The 23,480-nt window shown below is 36.9% G+C and overlaps 1 protein-coding gene across 6 annotated transcripts in view; it reads right to left on the minus strand.

Annotated features, from left to right (window-relative positions):
* Positions 1-23,480, minus strand: part of KDM2A (lysine demethylase 2A) — a 117,199-nt gene that overhangs the window by 27,387 nt on the left and 66,332 nt on the right. For all 6 annotated transcript variants that reach the window (XR_005055071.2, XM_036995237.2, XM_073217493.1 and 3 more), the window contains 8 exons: positions 11,559-11,697; positions 10,707-10,785; positions 10,221-10,267; positions 6,981-7,159; positions 3,997-4,103; positions 3,560-3,653; positions 2,305-2,458; positions 1,358-1,473 (listed from right to left, as the gene is read on the minus strand). Coding sequence is in view for 5 of the 6 variants with exons in the window: in XM_036995237.2 (XP_036851132.1) it covers positions 1,358-1,473; positions 2,305-2,458; positions 3,560-3,653; positions 3,997-4,103; positions 6,981-7,159; positions 10,221-10,267; positions 10,707-10,785; positions 11,559-11,697 (915 nt within the window). In the remaining variant the exon portion in view is untranslated. The remainder of the gene's footprint in view (positions 1-1,357; positions 1,474-2,304; positions 2,459-3,559; positions 3,654-3,996; positions 4,104-6,980; positions 7,160-10,220; positions 10,268-10,706; positions 10,786-11,558; positions 11,698-23,480) is intronic.

Here is a 23,480-nt window from a genome sequence, read left to right on the forward strand (position 1 = left end):
TTACAATAGCCAGGATATGGAAGCAACCTAACTGTCCATCAGTAGGTGACTGGTTAAAGAATCTCTGGTACATATACACAATGGAATATTATTCAGCCATAAGAAAGAAACAAATCCTACCATTTGCAGCAACATGGATGGAGCTGGAGGATATTGTGCTCAGTGAAATCAGCCAGGCCGAGAAAGACAAGTGCCAAATGATTTCACTCATTTGTGCAGCATAACAACAAAGCAAAACTGAAGGAACAAAACAGCAGCAGACTCACAAGAAGGGACTAGCAGTTACCAAAGGGGAGGGGTGGGGAGGGAGGGAGGGAGAAGCAGATTGAGGGGTATTATGATTGGCATACATGGTATGGGGGGATCATGGGGAAGACAGTATAGCACAGAGAAGGCAAATAGTGACTCTGTGGCATCTTACTACACTGATGGACAGTGACTGCCATGGGGTATGGGGGGGAGACTCGATAATATGGGTGAATGTAGTAAACACATTGTTTTTCATGTGAAACCTTCATAAGAGTGTCTATCAGTAAAACCTTAAAAAAAAAAAAGCCCTATTTCCCTAAGGCCTGGGCCAGCCAGCAAACAGCAGCTAGCACATTTGATCTACTGCCCATTTTTATAAGGCCTGTGAACTAAAAATGCTTTTTACATTTTTAAATGGCTGAAAGGAAACTATAAGTTCATTTTGTGATGTGCGAAAATAATATTAAATTCAAATTTCAGTGTCCATAAATAAAACTTTATTTGAGCCATCTTCATTCATTCTACCAGTATTTCATTCTACAAGGCCCAGTTAAGTACTGTTACAACAGATATTGTATGGCCTGCAAAGCCTAGAATATTTACTATCTGGTCTTTTACAAAAAAAAATTTGCTATCCTAGGGAAAACTGAGAAAATAAGATATACACATTATTTTCTATAGGGCTTAATTCTCTGATGGAACCCCAGTTGAGAAAGGAAGTATACACCTTTATATATTAAAGCTCAATAGTTTAAGTGTTAGATAGTAATCAGAGGATACAAAGATAAATGATTTTAAAGTTGTGATTCTTGAGTTGATAAATCCCATTACATCAAATTTTTCTAAGAGCATAAAAATAGAACATTACCAAATGTCCATCTCTAGCCCTATAAAAAACCAAGAAACCAAGAGCTTCAAAGAATTGGATAGTCCCCAAAACCAAGTATGTAGATCTTGCTACAACTTTTTTCTTAGTGTTCCCAAAATGTGAATACTATATCTTAACCAAAAGAGAAGTTGAATGTGAAACAAACTATCAGTAAATCTCTTATACCATGTCTTAAGTAGAATAAATCTCTTCACACCCAACTGACAGAGAATTACTTACCCGTGTACGATCTTCGATGTTGTATATTTTTAACTGCATGGGGATATTGAAACTATGCAAAAAATTGCCTCCAAAGACTAGTGTGTCTGTAGGAGTATATACAGCATGAATCCAGCCTAGAAGAAAGGGAATGGAGGGCAGTGACTAGAAGCACCTATTACAGTATGGCTCTCTCAGAGAACTAAACTACTACAGGACTCCTAGATTATACATTTTACTCTGATTCTGCCACGGAGTGTTTGGTCAAATAACTTAATCTCTTGCAGCCTCAATATTCTCTATAAAACCAGGATAAATTATACTTTATGTGGTTGTTGGTAAGCATTAAGTGAGAAAATGAGTATAAAATATTTGGCATATAACAAATGTTTAATAAATGTTGCTTCCATTTACTGGAGCACCTACTCTGAACTGGGCTCAACCCAAGAGTTCCACATATTTTCATATATTTCTCACAACCCAGAGACAGGGATTTAAATATTTTACCAGAGTGGTACATAATCAGAATTCTAATACAGCTCTGTGATTCTAAAATATGTGCTTTGAGTACTTATTTTGGAACTAGTCACCTGATCAGAAATATTACCAATTCAGCATCCCAGCATCCTTTAGAAGAGTAGGTAGTTCTTAACTAGGGATTGTGTATCACCTTAATCCAGGTATCTAGCCCTAGAGATCTTGAATATCTAGGGCTAGTGTGGGGCCACAATATGTAGATCTGAAAAATCTCCACTGGAAATTCTGGTATATATCTTTAGTGGGAAAATTACTGCCTTTTAAAGTAAAAAATAAATTCTTAGAATTTACTCTATAATGACAAGAAAGACAGCATTATTTTCTGCCCACCCCAGCACCATGACCATCCTTTGTGGTAACCATCAATTTCTTTTTCTTTAAGAAAAGAAGGTGGCTGGAGTAGACAACCCACTTCCACCCATCTTGCTTACCTGAGGGAATGACGAAGGTATAGCCCTGCTTGAGCTCAATGCGCTGGCAATCTGACACCCGGTCACCCAGAAAGATGTCTCCCTGTTTCCCTGACAGCAGCCAATTCTCGTACAGCTCCAGGTTGTGGGCTGTAGGGGGGATGAGCCAGAAGACCTGTGAGTTAAAAAACTTCAGTCTGTTAACAGCCATTGACATGACCCAGTCGTTTCCCTCAACTGATCAAACAGGTTTAGAGTTAAGGCCAACAGGTAGAAAGAAAAGAGGCAAACAATTCTCCCAGCCTTAGAGACCCTGACCGTTTGGGAAGTTCGAGAGGGCCAAAGGAAGTAATTTATGTTCTCCATTTGATGAAACAGCATTGGACTTCCCTGTGATTTGACTGTAGAACCCGTCCAGGACTCAGGGGAAGAGGGACACTCAGCTTGTTACCTAGGAAGTCCTTTATTTGCCCCTGGCCTCCACAGTCCTAAGCAGCACAGTTAATTAGGTACAGCATCTTCAAGAGACAGGCCTGGATTCTAAGGTAGTAACCAAGACTGAAAGGATACGAGTTAAGATATCATTTAAATGCATCCAAATCCAAATCATTTTGGATGTGGAGATACAGTTGTTCTAGGTTAGGACCTTACATTTTAAGAACCTTATCTGTTTTCATTCCAGTTCTTTTCTCTCACAAATGCATTCTTTTAGTGAGAGGAAAGGTAACAATAAGAGTATAACAACTTTCTGCTACTAATTCTAGATTCCCATTCTCACACAGCATTCATCTGACAAGCTGGGATATAAATCTAAATTAGGACAATCTTCCAAAATCTATTTATATCCTTAGAGAAAACTACCACTTCAGATGAATGCCTCCATACAGGGGAAGGTGGTTCAGACACTAATTTGCTGATTTAATCATGAATATATAAAAAATCTGGGTTCCCTTCTACCACCACATCACACTTCCATGTAGAGCAATTACCGTGTCCTAAAATCACTTCCTTGTCTTTATTTGGAGAGCTCTGCTTTGGGAACCTAGAAACCATTTCTAAGTACTGTGCCAATATTGGTGTATGGACAGTTAGCTAGACAAATACTAATTCCTACTGAACTCTAGCCAAGAAGGTTAACTTTATCTACAATTCTCCCCAGAATAGAGGACAATCTCCTAATAGACTCAATTCCAGGGTATATTAAACATGGCATGAACTGAAGCAAAGTCATAAAGCCATCTTCAGATTCCAACCCCCATCACAATTATGACCGTACCTTTCCCCCTTGATGGATGTGATACCAAACAGAGGTACCACCAAAGTCCACATGGAAGTCAGTATAGCAGCCTCGAACGCTCATTAGACAATACCTGACCCAAAAAAAGCAGCAACATTAGCGCACTCATGAGGAAAAGAGGACCTGCCCCCCAACAATGCCACACTCTCCCCATTTTCAACTTAATCAACTCCCAGTGAGTGAGAAGAAGGCAACTACCAGCAACCATGTTACTATAAAGCTACGTCTTTTCCCCTTCAACTATGTAATCAGGGGCTATGGTCCCGTTACAGACTCTTTTCCCTTTGGAACTGTGAAGTCTACTCTTTAATTCATCTTTTTGGTCATTTAGGACATAGAGCAAGCTCCTAAGGCAAGTCATTCCTTGCTGTCACTCTGGCCCCCCACAGTACTTGACATGCAGGTGAGCCACTTACTTCTGCACTTTAGGGTATTGCATCTCCAAGATGGCATTTGTTGATTCAGTCTGACTTTCCTTCAAGTGCCTGGGCCACATGTTGTCCACCCAGTCAATGAAATCCACCTTTAAAAAGGAGGAGCAAACATTCAGGCTTCAAAAGAAGGGTTGGGATTGAACGGAATTTTAAAGTCAAGAAAAAGAGAATTTCTCAAAATACACACTGGAACAATTTAATTATAAGTAAATTAGAACAATCTGTTGGTGAATCTTAGGATCAACACACATACATTCTAGAAATAGTTATTTAATGAGAATAAAGACTAATGGTTCCATCAACATGATTGTGAGAGAGAGCACTAACTGAAATGAAGTCATGAAATGATGCAGTAGTATCCAGCCGAGCCTGTTCTTCTGTGTCAGCTCTGTTACCCAGCTGTATTCTTTTTAATCCAATGAGAGGCACTTTCTATAAGGTACTTCTAAAACACTGTTAGAGCAGCTAAAACATCAAAAGTTAAAAAAATGTAAGAAAAAAATCCAATAGGGATTTGTAGCCTTGCATGATGTGCTATAGACTCTACTAGGTCAGGAATCAGAAGTTCCAGGTCTGCTATGTTTTCTTGAGACCATATGCAAGCCCCTGGAACTCATCTATTAAATGAGATAATTACCTCAAGGGATATTGTGAGGATTACATGTATATGCAAGTTTAAAAGTTTTAAAGTAATGTTATCATAGTTTAGGAATTTGTTTTAAATAATACGTGCTGAAATAAATGAGAAGTAAAAGCAGTATGAACTTATTTGATCATTTTATACTGAACTTTAACATGTCCTATACCTTCAAATGTGTGTACCTAACCACTGAACTCTAACAGTCTCAGGTGGATAAAGTGTGAGCCAAACAACCATGAATCCGGCACAGCACTCATGTTGCAAATACTTAACTTATGGCTATAAAAAAAATTTGTTTAGTTCATAACAACATCTATATATTTGACCATTTATTTCCCTTATAATATGTATCTAGACATATGCCTACAATCTGTGCATACTGATATGAGGCAGGTGTTCAGTGGACACCCACTGTGTACTGTGGGGGAATGTTTGGAAGGGATCACCAATGACACACAAGTTGAAACAAACAAGATGAAGACTAACTAAGACAATTAACTTGTTACTCCATTTCAAAGAATTTCTGCTCAGGGAAGTTTGAACCAAGCATTCACTGGGCCTAGAAAGAACACTGAATGAGACCCAGATGCCTTTCTTTCCCTCAAATAAAATCTATTCTCTGTTCTTTTAGTGTAGTGTGCCAGTATCTCCCATCTCCTGGCATTGTCCTTTGGAAAGCCTTTAACAGAATCATGAATAATTGTATTTGTGCAATATACTATAAACTCTTATATCTAGAAGGGGAAGGATGGTTAGGATCACATGAGTATTTTTTATCAAGTATTCATTCAAAGAAAGATGAATTTCTCTGGCCAAAATTTCTTACCAGCAGCAAGTCACTCACTGTGGTCTCCCTTTACTTGGTATTATTAGGTATCATCTAACTACCAAGAGTATTATTGTAAGGTGTTCATACCCAGGGTGATCATCAGGTCCTGTACAGTCCTTTTCCTAAGTGACCTGATTCATGAGAGCAATATCCAGTCTCCAATTGGGTTAATCACTAGTTTCTACCTTTTTGGCACCAATACGAGGGTCAACCTTGCACAAAGTCCAATACGTAGGACCTATGCACTGTGCAAAAACAGCTCATGGTCTTCCATAAATTAATCTCATCACCAAACAAATCTGCATACTGTATCTTGCTATTTTTAATCTTCCTCCTCATTACTGCTGGAATGACAGCAGTAAATGCTCTCTCTTTTCACCAGAGAACCCCACTTAATGCTAGCACCCTCAATGGGCATTTAAAAGAGCCCATCCTTCTCTCCCTGTACCTAAAGTATTTTTTTCACAGATCACTCCTTCTGCCTGGATTTCTAGTTGTCCTTTCCTTTGCCTTATTATTTCCTTCATGTTAGGTTATCACTTCCTCCAAAGAGCTTCCCCTAATTCTCTTTCAGTTGATGTTAAGTGGGCCCTTTGTATTGGCTTTCATACGTGCTGTATAACATTCACTTTTAAAGTACTTAATACACACACACACACACACACACACACATACATACATACACACACACATATATAAATGTATATCAATATATAAAAATTGATTTTATAAGCAATGACCATATTTCAACTTTGAAAATCAAAGGAGATAATTAGGATCATTTAAATAGAGATAGGATAAAACACTGAGACCTTGACTTAAAAAAATAATTAGGACATTCCAAGTTCTTCTGTTGTAGGTGGAATACCTGACTCAAGTGAGTTCTGAGTCAGGAATTAAATGAATAAAAATGGTTCAAAAATGAATAGGTATATTTCAAAAGTGAAACCAATTCCCCCCAGGGAAGTTAAGTTTTCTCAATGTCCTGTAGAAAGCTACTACTTTGCAAAGAGATGGGTTAAATCAGTACCTACCTTCAGGAGAGCAAAGATCAAAAAACTAACTAACCTTCCCTTAGGACAGGCTGTCAATTTATTGCTACTAGTCATCCAGTAGAATCTACTCAACAAACCATCTCATAAAACAATCACCTGGCTCTAAACCAGTTTTCCCCCAAGCAAATATAAGCCTATTGGATAGATATTTATTAGGCAAACTGCCTAATAGATGGTTCTTGTAAGACTGAATTTTAAGATTCTCCCATTACATGTAAAGGCCAATCATCCTAAATTAAGAAATTGGTGATTCAAATCAGAACGGCCCTTCCCTATGTAAAATTAAGTGATTCTAGAAAATGATGAACCTTCTAAAAACACAAATTATCATCAAATTTTCCTGTTCATCTTCATGGTATGTACAAAAAGTTACAAATTCTCCCAGTATATAAAACAACTCTCTTGGTGACAATGACAGTGTGGAGAAAATTATGAGACTAACCGTGGAGGGCCTTTGCACCATGTTCTCAAGCCTAGTGTGGCTAAACTCGAGGCTGATGACATTATAGAGTTTTTCTCGCTCCTCCTCTGGGGTTTCATAGTAGCGTGTCCACTGGGCCATGGTCATTTCAATGCCTTTCTGTGTGTTCACATCCATGACGTCCACCATGCGACGACTCCCTATCATGAAAGATGCACTGGTCACCTCTACTAAGTCAAGAATATCCTTAGATATATTAGGAATATAAAATACAAGTAGAAAGAAACAAACTATCTTTTCTTATTTAGGGTATCTAACAATCAATTAGGAGATAGTCATCACTAGGGATGGATAATCAAAAATCAAAGCACAGAGAAGGGGAAAGACAATGATTAATAGTAAAAACAACAATGGCATGTTTATTACTACTCAATCCTAACAATTCTAAATGTTAAGTACTAATTTTTCCATTTCACAAATGAGAACAAGGTGTCAGGTAACTTGCAGGACAAGAAACCAGGCCTCCTGACTCTAGAGAGTCAATGTTCCTATCCACTGAGCTACACTACTTTGATGCAGTTTTGATCTAGCCTAAAATTTGAATAAAAGATCCACTATATACTGAGTACTAGATTAAATTTGAAACAACCCAAACAGATTAAGATGAGTGAAATATCCGTACAGTGGACTATTAGTCAACCATAAAAAGGAATGAGGTGTTGTAACATGCTGTAACACAGATAAACCTAGAAAACATTATGCTAAGTGTAAGAAGGCGACACAAAAAGCTATGTATTTTTTGATTCCATTTATGTGAAATATCCAAAAGAGGCAAATCCACAGAGACAGAAAGTATGTCAGTGGTTGCCAGACCTGAGGCAAGGAGGGAACAGGGATGGACTACTTAATGTATACAGAGTTTCTGTTTGGGATGATGAAAAGTTCTGGAACTAGATTCTGGTGACGGTTGCATACTGTGAATATACTTAATGCCACTACCAAATACATTAAAATTATTTCAGTGGTAAATTTTGTTCTTCGTATTTTACTACATACAAGTAAAAATGCTTTTCTTCAAGAATGTAGATAAAAGCAAAAGTGTTCCATTCTGCCACTGCTACCGAAGTATTTAGTACTCTGCATAAGTACTTGAGCACTTAGATAAAATAATGGCAGTCATAGTAATAGCTAACATTTATTAAGCATGTACTATGCAACAGACAGTGTTCTAAGCACTTCATATTTAAGTACTTGTTCAAGGTTATACAGCTTGGAATTGGCAGAGCTGGGATTTGAACCTAGACAGTTTTGTTTGAGTCTGTGCTCTCAACTAATATATCCCAATGCATGAAGTTCACATTTTATATGAGAGTGGTTTTCTTTGGGTGGGGGTGGGTGGCATGAACTGACACTGGAGCAGTAACATTTTCTAGTTCAGGTAGAAAACAAGACTGAATTAGACTAAGTACATGTAGTGGTAATTTTTGTTTACTGCATTTTGACAATTTTAGTTATCCAAGAAAAAAAAAAACATCTAAACTTCAAACAACCTGGACATAAAGTTAGACATCAATTGAAATTTCTTGTAAGTCTATTAGGTTAGATATAATCACTGTTTTATTTTAAATCATGGCAAAGGTATCCACAGGTCTATCTGGAAAGCATTAAGGTCACAAAGGGCTTCCAAAATCATTATTAGCAGAAATGGATTATTAAAGAAATTAGAACATGGAAAGGGAGTGGGAAGAAATCCAAAAGGAGACTAGTGACTGAGTAAGTGGGACTGAATAAGTAGGATCTATGATGGGATCCAGAAATCTGTATTTTTAAGAAGTACCACAAACAATGCAGGTCATTAGTGGACCAAAAACTGTGAGAATGTCTAACCAGCAGAATAAAGCTGTGGTAGTCCACTAATTTATGGATCCAGGGAATGCCTCCCACTCCTTTTCCATGCTTTAATTTCTTTAATAATCTATTTCTGCTAATGATGATTTTGGAAGCCCTTTGTGACCTTATGCTTTCAGATAGATGTGTGGATACCTTTGCCATGGAGGCCTATTAGGAAATGAAGCCAAGTGATGGACTGACAAGTACTCAAGTAGGTTTCCTGAGGCTCCCCAAGAGATCCCTGCCTTGTGAAGAGTGGGAAAGCATTTTAATTACTCATTGAGCACCTACTATACTCCAGAGATTGTGCTAGCAACTAGGAAATATACAGTGACAGAAAGACGGCTAGAATCTAACACAGAAACAGACAGGGAGTGAAAAATACAGGAAATTAGAGAGCTTTCTTCTATCTAGGTTGTGACTTTCACCTCTTTGAATAAACAGAAGTTACACAGCTGTCTAAAAAAGGCCCTCAAGTGGCCAAAAGGCAGTACTGCAATGTTTAATTTCCAAAGCAAGAGACCACTGGAGCTTTAATTTAGCACAGAGGATAAAACATTATAGAAGTTTTAGTGTTAAGAGGAAAACATCAGGAAATTTTTATTTTCAGTCCTGTTGGAAACATTTATAAAACATTTTAATCCACTTCACTGCCTTATCGTGTATAGGAGAGTGACCACCTCAGAATTCCTAAGGATCCCGGTGTGTTTCAGGGTCACACTGAATACCAATAGTCTGAGGAAAACTGACCTGAACTTTACTGACCCCAGGAAGTTTTCTTTTTGATTAGATTGTTCTAATACTCTTGCTTTTCCTAAATTTTAAATAAAATATAAATCAAAGATTCACCTTAACCAGTCACGAAGAGAGAAATTTTAATGTATCTACTTCTCAGCTTACAAGGTTCCAAAGCTTGGCCAGGTGACCAGTTCTAACACAGATGTAAATTTCCTGGAAATTTCTCTACTACTTTTAGGGAAAGGTAGAGAATCACAGATATGAATGAAGCTTCATTCTTGGCTCAGAGATTGAAAATTTCACTTTCTTGGATAGGTCTGCCCTGGAAGGCAGGCTCTTCATGGCAGGGAGGGATACACAGTGATAAAAATAGTAGGTAGGAAAGAAGTAGAGGTTCAAATGTTGTATGTCCACTGAGCAGTAAATGAGGCAATTTTTGTAACTCCCTTTGAGAAAATTACCAGTTGCTAATGAGCTAATTTCTAATTAAATAACAACTTCAAGTAGTATATGCTTTAATCAAATATATACTTCAATGCTCCTAAGCCTTAAATCTCAGTCATACATTTAGGATTCAGTCCTAAATCCTAAATTTTTCCCTCAAAGATACAAAGCCACAAGCTTAATACTTACCTACACACATTTTGACATCATTCACAGTGAAGTCTGGATCTGGCATCCTATGAAGAAAAACCAGTAAATAAATAGGAAGCACAAGTTCTCTGATGACTGAGTTTTTCCTTAAAATTCTAAGAACTCCCCAGTCAAAACACATCAATCTTCATATTTAGGTTTAAAGTATGTCTAAAGTATAAAACATATATATACATGTATACATAGAAAAAAGTATATACAACAAAAAACATAACAGCGATTATTACCTCAGAGTGACAGATTTCGGAATATTTAAATTTATTTTCTTTTTATCTCACCTATATTTTCTCATTCACCTTTAACAACCATGAATTGTTTTTGTAACAAAAGAAGAAAAATACACTTTTAAAAGTATATGGGCAATTTTTAAAAATTATCTACTGCTTTGAGTTATTAATACTGAATTATCTATAGCCCTGTATATAACACTTTACAACCACATCCAATTAGGTCAGGAACACTTACTTTATTCCAAGTCCATCAGAATTCTTGAATATCAGAGGGTCTCTTAAGCCACCCCGCTGGATATACTCTACATTAAAATCTGTCACCATAAGAAAACAACTGTTAAAAAGGCAAGTATTGCTGGAAAAAGACAAAAGGACCACAAAGAAGATCCTAAGTAATAAGGTAGAAATGGTGTTTACTATTTCTGTGTATATAGTCTTGTTCTATATTAGACAATACAAGCTTGTTATTAAGAAGCATCTTTTAAGGTACAGGGAAAGCACGCTGAAAGAAGCAGCGTTCATCACTAAGTCTGTATTACTACAGTAAATTCAGAATTTAATAGGGATGGTACTAATGAGTCATCTCATAAACCCTAAGCAGAAATTATTATCACCCTGTCTCATAATAGCCAAACATTTAATTATGTCCATTACAATATATGCCACATCATCCTTTTCAGTTTGTCAAGGAGCAAAGTTGCATGGTACACATGGAATCCCACCACTGTTTTGGGGGTGGTGGTTGGGGGTACATGCACAAAATGGTTTTATTGTACTATTCTTAATTAAATCCAAACCAAGGGCTGGAAGAAGGAGGAAGAGGTCTTTAGGGAAAAACTCCAACAATGTTCCTGCCATAATAAATGCTTACTTCTTATATAGCAGAGAATGACTCACAGGGTGGGAAGATTGAGGGAGGTGTGTGTGTGCATGAGTGGCATTTCATAATAAGAGAAAATAAAGATAAACAGCATCATAGATAGCATCAACAGGCAGTATTTTAACTGCATAGATGCTGAGCCAGTCCCAGAGTCTACAACTCCCTACATCAAGAGATCTTGCAGGTCTGAATCAAAATGATACTGACCTTTTCCCTCCATAAAAGTAACAAAGTTTGCATTATATTTGTTGGTGTGGAGTTTCTCTTCCAAGTCAAAAGTTCTTTTCCCTTCAATTTCATCATCTGAAATGCCATCGTCTTCATAGCGTCGTCGCATGGTACCACGCTGGGGAAAGAGGAACATTGAGCATGAAATCATGTACTTTTCATGACTAACTAAAAGTGGTCATAGTTTCTTCTACATGTGCAAAGTTCTACTTTCAATGCCAGATGCTATGTTAAGTATCAATTTCCCTTGACTTACAGATCTTTCTCTCAACTAAAGGTCAGCTAATGTTCTCAGAATGTACAGAATACAACAAAACTTTTATGAGCGACCGGGTTCTGTACTTGTGAATTTTACCTCTGCTAACTCTGAGCTGAGACATAAAAGTTCACAATAAAACTATGGACAAATAGGGTCTACTAAAAAACATTTTATTTGTTTACCATTGCTTATCAGAGTGGGGACAAACTGTCTTTATAGACATTTCAGGCCAGGATACAAAACATGATTTTTTCATAGGGGAAAACTGTACTATAGATTAGTTTTCTAAAACACCCTTCAAGAATAAACTAAAACATTTGAACTAATGAAGCAAAAAACTCTTTTACATCAGTTACCTACCAGGATGGCTATTGATGTCCACCTCAAAAGGTGGACAATAACAAGTGTTGGTGAGAATGTGGAGAAATTAGAACCCTCATACATTGCTGATGTATGCAAAATGGTGCAGCCACTTTGCAAAGTTCCTCAAAAAGTTAAACACAGAGTTATAATATGACCCAGCAGGTAGAAACAACCCAAATGTCAATCAATTGATAAATGGATTAACAAAATGTGATATATTTACACAATGGAATATTATTTGGTCATAAAAAGAAATGAGGTACTGATATGTGCTACAACATGGAAGACTCTTGAAAATATTATATTAAGTGAAAGAAAGAAGTCAAATACAAAATGCATATATTACATAATTTTATTTACATGAAATGTCTAGAGTAGGCAAACCCACAAAAATGGGAAGCAGATTAGTGGTTGTCCAAGTCTAGGAAGAAGGAGGAATAGAAATTGATTGTTAATGGTATGGGTTTCTTCTGGGAACGATAAAAATGTTCTGGAAGTAGAGAGAGGTAATATTTGTGTAACTCTGAATACATGAAAAACAACTGAATTATATACTTTAAACAGGTGAATTTTATAGTATATGAATATCTCAAGCCATTATTTTATTTTAAAGAAAGACAACATGTTGCTTATGCTGCAAATTTACCTTTTGGTGCATTTTACTTTTGCCAGTGTTAAAATTTCTTGAAATTTCTTGAATACAAACACATGGGACAATGGTGTGCGAAGAGCAGAAGGGTAAATTTAAAGCAGCCCTACCCTAGGTATATGCTAAGGACCAAGCCTGGAATTTAAAGTTAGATATTGATTATCTAGAATTGATTACATAGCGCCTGAACTTATGTGAAGACATAAGAAAATGAGACACTAGAGAAAGGACTCTTGGGGAATGGGGGTAAGGGAAGAGGCAGAAATGAGTCATAAATATAAATTAAGGGAAATAAAAATAACTGTTACATGCCAGAGAAGAGTAAGATTCAACATACCAGTTTTCGATAGAAAACACTGAGGGATACCCAATATATTTTCCATATTTGGCAAAAAAACCACAACAACACTCTTACCTAGTACTTTTGATGCCTTAAGTCACAGCTCAAAGGCCAAAAAGACAACCTAATTTTAGGACACCTTTCACTTACTCCAATAATGCCACCACTGCTCAAAAATATTTTTAGGTACTTTTATTAGGGGGGGGAGAGGGGATTTTCATTGTCAATTTCTAACATGGGTTTTTGTAAAAGACATCACTCAGTTCTCTTCCTTACCTTATTTCATCTATGTAATTTTGAAGAGAACTCTAAAAGACAAGCTCAAGTACATCATGGAGCAAGGGCAATACCATAAGAATACTTTTAGAAAGCATTCATTTGTACTGCAAGTTCTAATGTGCTTATAAAGAAAATTTCCCAGTCATGTTTTCAAACTTCAACCTTTCCTAGGCCTACCATTATGTATTCTTCTTCTTCAGTCACAAGGACATAATCACCCTGATTATCCCAACATTTCTAACATGGTAGCCAGATGTTCCCCCATCCTTCCTATCTTTTATATGTTTTTTCTTCTTCCTGTATTCAAGAAAAATCCATCTTCCATTTGCAGTTTCAATATGGCCATTTCTTAAAGACAACAGAAAAATGAATTTGAATGATCATTTTCTTCTTGATTTGCACTTGGGAAGTCAGCAATAATGCGAAAATTATTTTTGCCGGTTTAAACACTGTCAAGAATAAGGTTTTCTTTTCCATCCCCTTATCTTAATGTAAACCCTGAGAGAAGTAAACATCTATAGCAAATCTCTAAGTGCTTTAAAAACACATTCAATCTTCACAATAGCCCTAGAAATTAGTAGGCAACAACACAATCTGCTGCAGGTGAAACCCGAAAGGCAAGGCCACCGTAACATTAAGAAAAGCAGCCACCTATCCTCCAGCCCACCAAAGTACCAAACATTTCAAAGTGGTTTACTAGCATGCTGTGCTCTTTCATTCTAGGTGCTTGTCATACAGGTGATTTTAGGTGGCCTAAAGGAAGTTACTGGCCTTCCACAGACGCCAGTCCTCACTGAACCCAGTGTCACAGTATAGCAGGCACAAATTGAACACAGAAATCTACTCCAACCACATTTTCACGCAAAAGCAGTTTGTACTTTCCAGGGTCAACAGTGAGTCATACTCTTGAGTGTTAACCAACCACTGTTTAATCTACATATTCAAAACAAACTATACAGTAAACTCATGTTTTCCAGGATCCAAACAATAAAAAGAATTTTTAAATTGCCTTAGAAAATATTCACCACTTAGTGATAATTAACTATAATAAATGGAAAAATGGCCAAATAAATGGAATATAAATTAACCCAAGTATTTATACATATGTCAAACTGAAGGGATATAGATATTAGTTATATTATCACTCTCCTAGATAGTTAGCTAAAGAAAAGACAGAAAGACAATGATGCAAGATTCGATGCAAACATGTATCAACTTTATACAGAAATGCCTGGCATTCTCTTTTCTAAACATGTGGTAAAAAAAAGAATGATAGAAAGGATATTTTCTCAAAATGTCTTTATGAAATGAACTTAAAAAGTAAAAGAGCAGAGAAAAAGGCATCCTAAAGTATGAGAGAATATATTTGTAAACAATGTATCTGACAAGGGGTTAACATCCAAAATATATAAAGAACTCACATGCCTCAACACCCAAAAAGCAAATAACCCGATTAAAAAATGGGTGGAGGATACAAAGAGACAATTCTCCAAAGAAGTAATTCAGATGGCCAACAGACACGTGAAAAGATGCTCCACATTGCTAATTATCAGGGAAATGCAAATTAAAACCACAATGAGATATCACCTTACACCAGTTAGGATGGCCAACATAGAAAAGACAAGGAACAACAAATGCTGGTGAGGATGCGGAGAAAGGGGAACTCTCCTACACTGCTGGTGGGAACGTAAGCTCCTTCAACCACTGTGAAAAGCAATATGGAGGTTCCTCAAAAAACTAAAACAGAAATATCATTTGACCCAAGAATTCCACTCCTAGGAATTTATCCAAAGAAAACAAGTCCTCAGACTCAAAAAGACATATGCACCCCTATGTTTATTACACCACTATTTATAATAGCCAAGATATGGAAGCAACCTAAGTGTCCATCAATAGATGGATGGATAAAGAAGCTGTGGTACATATACAATATGGAATACTATTCAGCCATAAGAAAAACAAATCCTACCATTTGCAACAACATGGATGGAGCTAGAGGGTATTATGTTCAGTGAAATGAGTCAGGCGGAGAAAGACAAGTACCAAATGATTTCCCTCGTTTGTAGAGTATAACAACAAAGCAAAATGAAGGAAAAAAATAGCAGCAGACTCACAGACTTTAAGGGACTAGAGGTTACCAAAGGGGAGGGGTGAGGGAGGATGGGTGGGGAGAGAGGAGGAAGGGGATTGAGGGGTTTCATGATTAGTGCACATGGTGTGTGTGTGGTCACAGGGAAGACAGTATAGCACAGAGAAGACATGTAGGGACTCTGTGGCATCTTACTACACTGATGGACAGTGACTGCAATGGGAAATGGGGGGGACTCAATAAGAAGGGTAAATGTAGTAACCACATTGTTTTTCTTGTGAAACCTTTGTAAGATTGTGTATCAATGAAATCTTAATTTAAAAAAATGTGTATAACTGTTGAGCCACTGTATTGTATACTTGAAACCAATATAAGATTGTGTATCAATGGTACTTCAATAAGAAAATAAATACAACATCCTATTAGACTATTATCCTCTGTACTTTACAAATAATGAAAATGAGGGGGACTGGTGCAGGCAGGATTTGAACCTTGACACTTATGATCCTAGAGCCAATGGTCTTAACCACTGCTCTACACTACTGAAATCAGGTTAAAATGAAACTTGAGGCACCTGAAAATAGTTGTCAAAGGAAGGAGACCCTAGACAATTGAAACGACTCTGGTATAGAGAGAAGGTGAAGTGGTGGGACCAGTTGGCAACACAGACCCTATAAATTAGAAAACTGCTTGGTAGGTAGAGGATTAGCAAAGAATCTTCCCCAGGGTGAGAAGTTTCTGACATTTGCTAAGGGACACTACATTTCTAACTATGCCACTGTTTATTTATTATACCACCATTCCTGATTTCTAATTCTAGTTTTTACTTGACAAATCATTTTACAGGTCATTCATCTATTCTGCCTGAAATAAAAATATTGCTATTCCTAACTAAAGACTATTTTATATTACAGAGTGCTTTAAAGTTAATTTATGGTGTATGCTATTAAAATTTATTCTCATCTTCTGTATTTATACTCAAAATGACAATAATTACATGCTTTCTTTAAAGAATAAATTGTTAATATTTTTTACCAAAATTAATTTCTTCATCTCCTATTTTTGCTAAGATTTTCTCTAAGATTCTGATCTTAGTCTACTACCTGGAAGAAAAATCTTAGTTACATAGCCTCTGCTGGTGATAGTATAAGAAGTCAAGAAACAACTAGCATTTCATGTTCTACAACACGACATTTTAAAAAAAGTTTGAAGCATATTTTTATATATTTATAAAGCTTTATGGATTAAATCTGAATCTTTGCAACATATCAAATGTCACTACTCAATAGCCTTAATACGCACTCATACATACTTTAATGGAAGAAACTCAGGCTCTCACCCTGCCCCCTTCACAAACATACAAACACATACATAGTCCAAAAATCAACTGAACTTTAAAGTGTTATTCTAATTTTCTTTTCTTTCATGTTATTGAAAACCCAACATTACCACAAGGTCACACACTGGGGCAGACACATAGATCACTGTCTACACCCCACCACGTGTGTGTGTATGCATATGTGTATGTGCACACTACAAAAATTATTTCTTGAACACTTATTCATTCATGAAACGAGACCCTCTGAATGTGAAGTAATAGCCAGATGCTCTTCATACAAAGATAAAAATTCTAGTCTTCAAGGATATTGCTGGCCAGTAGGGGGAGACAGACATGCAAATAAATTACAGTATTAGAACTCAATGTGATATTAGGACAGTTAGATATGTTATTGAAGTCCAGGAGGAAGAACAACTAACATAGAGGGGTTGGCAAAGGCTCCACGTAAGAAGTGATATAAAAGGAAATGTATTATTCATTCAGTATAACTTTACTGAATAACCACAAAGTTTCAAGGACTATGGATACAGACTGTGTTGCCTCTCATTCAAACTTTTTTGGGCTTCCAGTTCACCCTACTGGATTTCTCAGTATCTCCTTATTATTAAAATATACATAGATAGATAGATTAGATAGATAGATAGATAGATAGACAGATAGATAGATAGATAGATAGACATAACATAAATAAAATAAAAGGTTATAATCTCTGTTTGGAAATTCTGGTAACTTTATTATACCTTATGAGAGAGTTTTATGGGAACATCCTAAGGTAGTACAAAAACTGTGGGCAACAGTGACTGAATGTTGGGCCCAAGTTTTTATCTTTTTATCTATGTAATACTTACGGACCCTAAAATAATAAGAGGCCTGAACACAAGGATAAGAACCTATGGTTAGTTTTATTTATTTTTAGTTTTTTATTAAGATATTATTGTTATACACTCTTATGAAGGTTTCACATCAACAATGTTATTACTACATTTACCCATATTATCAAGTACCCACCCATACCCCATTGCAGTCACTGTCCATCAGTGTAAGATGCCACAGATTCACTTTTTGCCTTCTCTGTGCTACACTGTTTTCCCCATGACCCCTCACACCATGTGTATTAAACATAATTAATACCCCTCAGTCCCCTTCTCCCTTCCTCCCCACCTGCCCTCCCACACCCCTCCCCTTTGGTAACCACTAGTCCCTTCTTGGAGTCTGTGAGTCTGCTGCTATTTTGTTCCTTCAGTTTTGCTTTGCTGTTATGCTCCACGAATGAGGGAAATCATTTGGCACTTGTCTTTTTCCACCTGGCTATTTTCACTGAGCATAATATGCTCCAGCTCTATCCATGTTGTTGTAAATAGTAGGGTTTGTTTCTTTGTTATGGCTGAATAGTATTCCATTGCGTATACGTACCACTTCTTCCTTATCCCTTCATATACTGATGGACACTTAGGGTGTTTCCATATCTTGACTATTCTAAATAGCGCTGCAATAAACATAGGGGTGCATATGTCTTTTTGAATCTGATAACTTATATTCTTTGGGTAAATTCCAAGGAATGGAATTCCTGGGTCAAATGGCATTTCTATTTTTAGTTTTTCTGAGGATCCTCCATATTGCTTTTGACAATGGTTGAACTAGCTTACATTCTCACCAGCAGAGTAGGAGGGTTCCCCTTTCTCCACATCCTTGCCAGCATTTGCTGTTTTTAAGTCTTTTCAATGCTGGCCATCCTAACTGGTGTGAGGTGATATCTCATTGTGGTTTTTATTTGCATTTACCTGATGATTAGCGATGTGGAGCGTATTTTCATGAGCCTGTTGGCCATCTGAATTTCTTCTTTGGAGAATTGTCTCTTCATAGTCTCCACCCATTTTTTAATCAGGTTATTTGCTTTTTGGGTGTTGAGGCATGTCAGTTCTTTATATATTTTGGACGTTAGTCTGTTGTCGGACATGTCATGTACAAACATATTCTCTCATACCGTAGGATGCCTTTTTGTTCTGTTGATGGTGCCCATTGCCATACAGAAGCTTTTTAGTATGATGTAGTACCATGTGTTCATTTTTGCTTTTGTTTCCCTTGAGGAGATGGATTCAGGAAGAAGTTGCTCATATTTATATTCAGGAGACTTTTGCCTATGTTGTCTTCTAAGAGTTTTATGGTTTCATGACTTACATTCAGGTCTTTGATCCATTTTGACTTCACTTTTGTGTATGGGGTTAAACAATAATCCAGTATCATTCTCTTGCATGTAGCTGTCCAGTTTTGTCAACACCAGTTGTTGAAGAGACTGTCATTTCCCTATTGTATGTCCGTGGCTCAGTTATCATATGTTAACTGACCATATATGCTTGGGTTTATATCTGGGCTCCCTAGTCTGTTCCATTGGTCTATTGTTCTATTCTTGTGCCAGTGTCAAATTGTCTTGATTACTGTGGCTTTGTACTAGTGTTTGAAGTTGAGGAGTGTAATCCTCAAATTCAGCTTTATTTTACTTTCTCAGGATTGCTTTGGCTATTCGGAGTCTTTTGTGTTTCCATGTGAATTTTAGAACAATTTGCTCTAGTTCTTTGAAGAATGCTGTTGGTATTTTGATAGGAATTGTATTCAATCTGTAGATTGCTTTAGGAAGGATGGCCATTTGACAATATTCTTCCTATCCATGAGCATGGGATGTGTTTCCATTTATTGGTATGTTCTTTAATTTCTCTCATGAGTGTCTTGTAGTTTTCAGAGCATAGGTCTTTCACTTCCTTGGTTAGGTTTATTGCTAGGTATTTTATTCTTTTTGATAGAATTGTTTTTCTGATTCCTCCCTCTGCTAGTTCATCATTACTGTACAGGAATGCCACAGATTTCTGTGTATTAATTTTGTATCCTGCAACTTTGCTGAATTCAGATATTAGATCTAGTAGTTTTGGACTGGATTCTTAAGGGTTTTTTTATATACAAATATCATGTCATCTGCAAACAGTGACAGTTTAACTCCTTCCTTACCAATTTGGATGCCCTTTATTTCTTTGTGTTCTCTAATTGCTGTGGTGAGGACTTCCAGAACCACGTTGAATAAAAGTGGAGTGGGCATCCTTGTCTTCTTCTCGATCTTAAAGGAAAGGCTTTCAGCTTCTTGATGTTAAGTATGATGTTGGCTGTGGGTTGGTCATATATGGCCTTTTATTATGTTGAGGTACTTGCCCACTATACCCATTTTGTTGAGTTTTTATCATGAATGGATGTTGAATTTTTTGTATTTTTTTAAATTTCAGTATCATTAATCTACAAGTACATGAGGAACATTGTTAACTAGACTCCCCCCTTCACCAAATCCCATTACAGTCACTGTCCATCAGCGTAGTAAGATGCTGCAGCGTAGTAAGATGCTGCAGAGTCACTACTTGTCTTCTCTGTGTTGCACAGCCCTCCCCGTGCCTCCCCCCACATTATACATGCTAATCATAATACCCCGTTTCTTCTTCCCTGCCCTTATCCCTCCCTACCCTCCCATTCTCCCCAGTCCCTTTCCCTTTGGTAACTGTTAGTCCATTCTTGGGTTCTGTGATTCTGCTGCTGTTTTGCTCCTTCAGTTTTTCTTTTGTTCTTATACTCCACAGATGAGTGAAATCATTTGGTATTTGTCTTTCTCCGCTTGTTTATTTCACTGAGCATAATACCCTCTAGCTCCATCCATGTTGTTGCAAATGGTAGGATTTGTTTTCTTCTTATGGATGAATAATATTCCATTTATGTATATGTACCACATCTTCTTTATCCATTCATCTACTGATGGACACTTAGGTTGCTTCCATTTCTTGGCTATTGTAAATAGTGCTGCAATAAACATAGGGTTGCATCTGTCTTTTTCAAACTGGAGTGCTGCATCCTTAGGGTAAATTCCTAGAAGTGGAATTCCTGGGTCAAATGGTAAGTCTATTTTGAGCATTTTGAGGAACCTCCATATTGCTTTCCACAATGGTTGAACTAATTTACATTCCACCAGCAGTGTAGGAGGGTTCCCCTTTCTCCACAACTTCGCCAACATTTGTTGTTGTTTGTCTTTTGGATGGTGGCCATCCTTACTGGTGCGAGGTGATATCTCATTGCGATTTTAATTTGCATTTCTATGATAACTAGTGATGTGGAGCATCTTTTCATGTGTCTGTTGGCCATCTGAATTTCTTCTTTGGAGAAGTGTCTGTTCAACTCCTCTGCCCATTTTTTAATTGGATTATTTGCTTTTTATTTGTTGAGGAGTGTGAGCTCTTTATATATTTTGGATGTCAAGCCTTTATCGGATCTGTCATTTACGAATAGATTCTCCCATACTGTAGGATACCTTTTTGTTCTTTTGATGGTGTCCTTTGCTGTACAGAAGCTTTTCAGCTTGATATAGTCCCACTTGTTCATTTTTGCTTTTGTTTCCCTTGCCCAGGGAGATATGTTCATGAAGAAGTCGGTCATGTTTATGTCCAAGAGATTTTTCTCTATACTTTTTCTAAGAGTTTCATGGTTTCATGATTTACATTCAGGTCTTTGATCCATTTCAAATTTAGTTTTGTGTATGGGGTTATACAATGATCCAGTTTCATTCTCTTACATGTAGCTGTCCAGTTTTGCCAACAACTGTTGAAGAGGCTGTCATTTCCACACTGTATGTCCATGGCTCCTTTATCGTATATTAATTGACCATGTATGTTTGAGTAAATGTCTGGACTCTCTATTCTGTTCCACTGGTCTGTGGGTCTGTTCTTGTGCCAGTACCAAATTGTCTTGATTACTGTGGCTTTGTAGTAGAGCTTGAAGTTGGGGAGCCAGATAACCCCTGCTTTATTCTTCCTTCTTAGGATTGCTTTGGCTAATCAGGGTCTTTGGTGGTTCCATACAAATTTTTGAACTATCTGTTCCAGTTCGTTGAAGAATGCTGTTGGTAATTTAATAGGGATTACATTGAATTTGTAGATTGCTTTTGGCAGGATGGCCATTTTGACAATATTCATTCTTCCTAGCCAAGAGCATGGGATGAATTTCCATTTGTTAGTGTCCTCTTTAATTTCTCTTAAGAGTGTCTTGTAGTTTTCAGGGTACAGGTCTTTCAGTTCCTTGGTTAGGTTTATTCCAAGGTATTTTATTCTTTTTGATGCAATTGTGAATGGAACTGTTTTCCTGATTTCTCTTTCTATTAGTTCATTGTTAGTGTATAGGAAAGCCACAGATTTCTGTGTGTAAATTTTGTATCCTGCAACTTTGCTGTATTCCAATATCAGTTCTAGTAGTTTTGGAGTGGAGTCTTTAGGGTTTTTATGTACAATATCATGTCATCTGCAAATAGTGACAGTTTGACTTCTTCTTTACCAATTTGGATTCCTTGTATTTCTTTCTTTTGTCTAATTGCCATGGCTAGGACCTCCAGTACTATGTTGAATAACAGTGGGGAGAGTGGGCATCTCTGTCTTGTTCCCGATCTTAGAGGAAAAGCTTTCAGCTTCTCGCTGTTCAGTATGATGTTGGCTGTGGGTTTATCATATATGGCCTTTATTATGTTGAGGTACCTGCTCTCTATACCCATTTTGTCGAAAGTTTTTATCATGAATGGATGTTGAATTTCATCGAATGCTTTTTCAGTGTCTATGGAGATGATCATGTCATTTTTGTCCTTCTTTTTGTTTATGTGGTGGATGATGTTGATGGATTTTCGAATGTTGTACCCATCCTTGCATCCCTGAGATGAATCCCACTTAGTCATGGTGTATGATCCTCTTGATGTATTTTTGAATTCGGTTTGCTAAAATTTTGTTGAGTATTTTTGCATCTACATTCATCAGGGATATTGGTCTGTAATTTTCTTTTTTGGTGGCGTCTTTGCCCAGTTTTGGTATTAGGGAGATGCTGGCTTCACAAAATGAGTTTCGGAGTATTCCCTCCTCTTCTATTTTTTGGAAAACTTTAAGGAAAATGGGTATGATGTCTTCTCTGTATGTCTGATAAAATTGCGCGGTAAATCCATCTGGCCCGGGGGTTTTGTTCTTGGGTAGTTTTTTGGTTACCGATTCAATTTCATTGCTGGTAATTGGTCTGTTTAGATTTTCTGTTTCTTCCCTGGTCAGTCTTGGAAGGTTGTATTTTTCTAGGAAGTTGTCCATTTCTTCTAGGTTCTCCAGCTTGTTAGCATATAGGTTTTCATAGTATTCCCTAATAATTCTTTGTATTTCTGTGGGGTCTGTCATGATTTTTCTTTTCTCATTTCTGATTCTGTTGATGTGTGTTGATTCTCTTTTTCTCTTAATAAGTCTGGCTGGAGGCTTATCTATTTTGTTTATTTTCTCAAAGAACCAGCTCTTGGTTTCATTGATTTTTTCTATTGTTTTATTCTTCTCAATTTTATTTATTTCTTCTCTGATCTTTATTATGTCCCTCCTTCTGCTGACTTTAGGCCTCATTTGTTCTTCTTTTTCCAATTTCGGTAACTGACTTTAGACTATTCATTTGGGATTGTTCTTCCTTCTTTAAACATGCCTGGATTGCTATATACTTTCCTCTTAAGACTGCTTTCGCTGTGTCCCACAGAAGTTGGGGCTTTGTGTTG

The sequence above is a fragment of the Manis javanica genome, chromosome 11 (assembly GCF_040802235.1).
Source record: "Manis javanica isolate MJ-LG chromosome 11, MJ_LKY, whole genome shotgun sequence".
Lineage (NCBI taxonomy): Eukaryota > Metazoa > Chordata > Mammalia > Pholidota > Manidae > Manis > Manis javanica.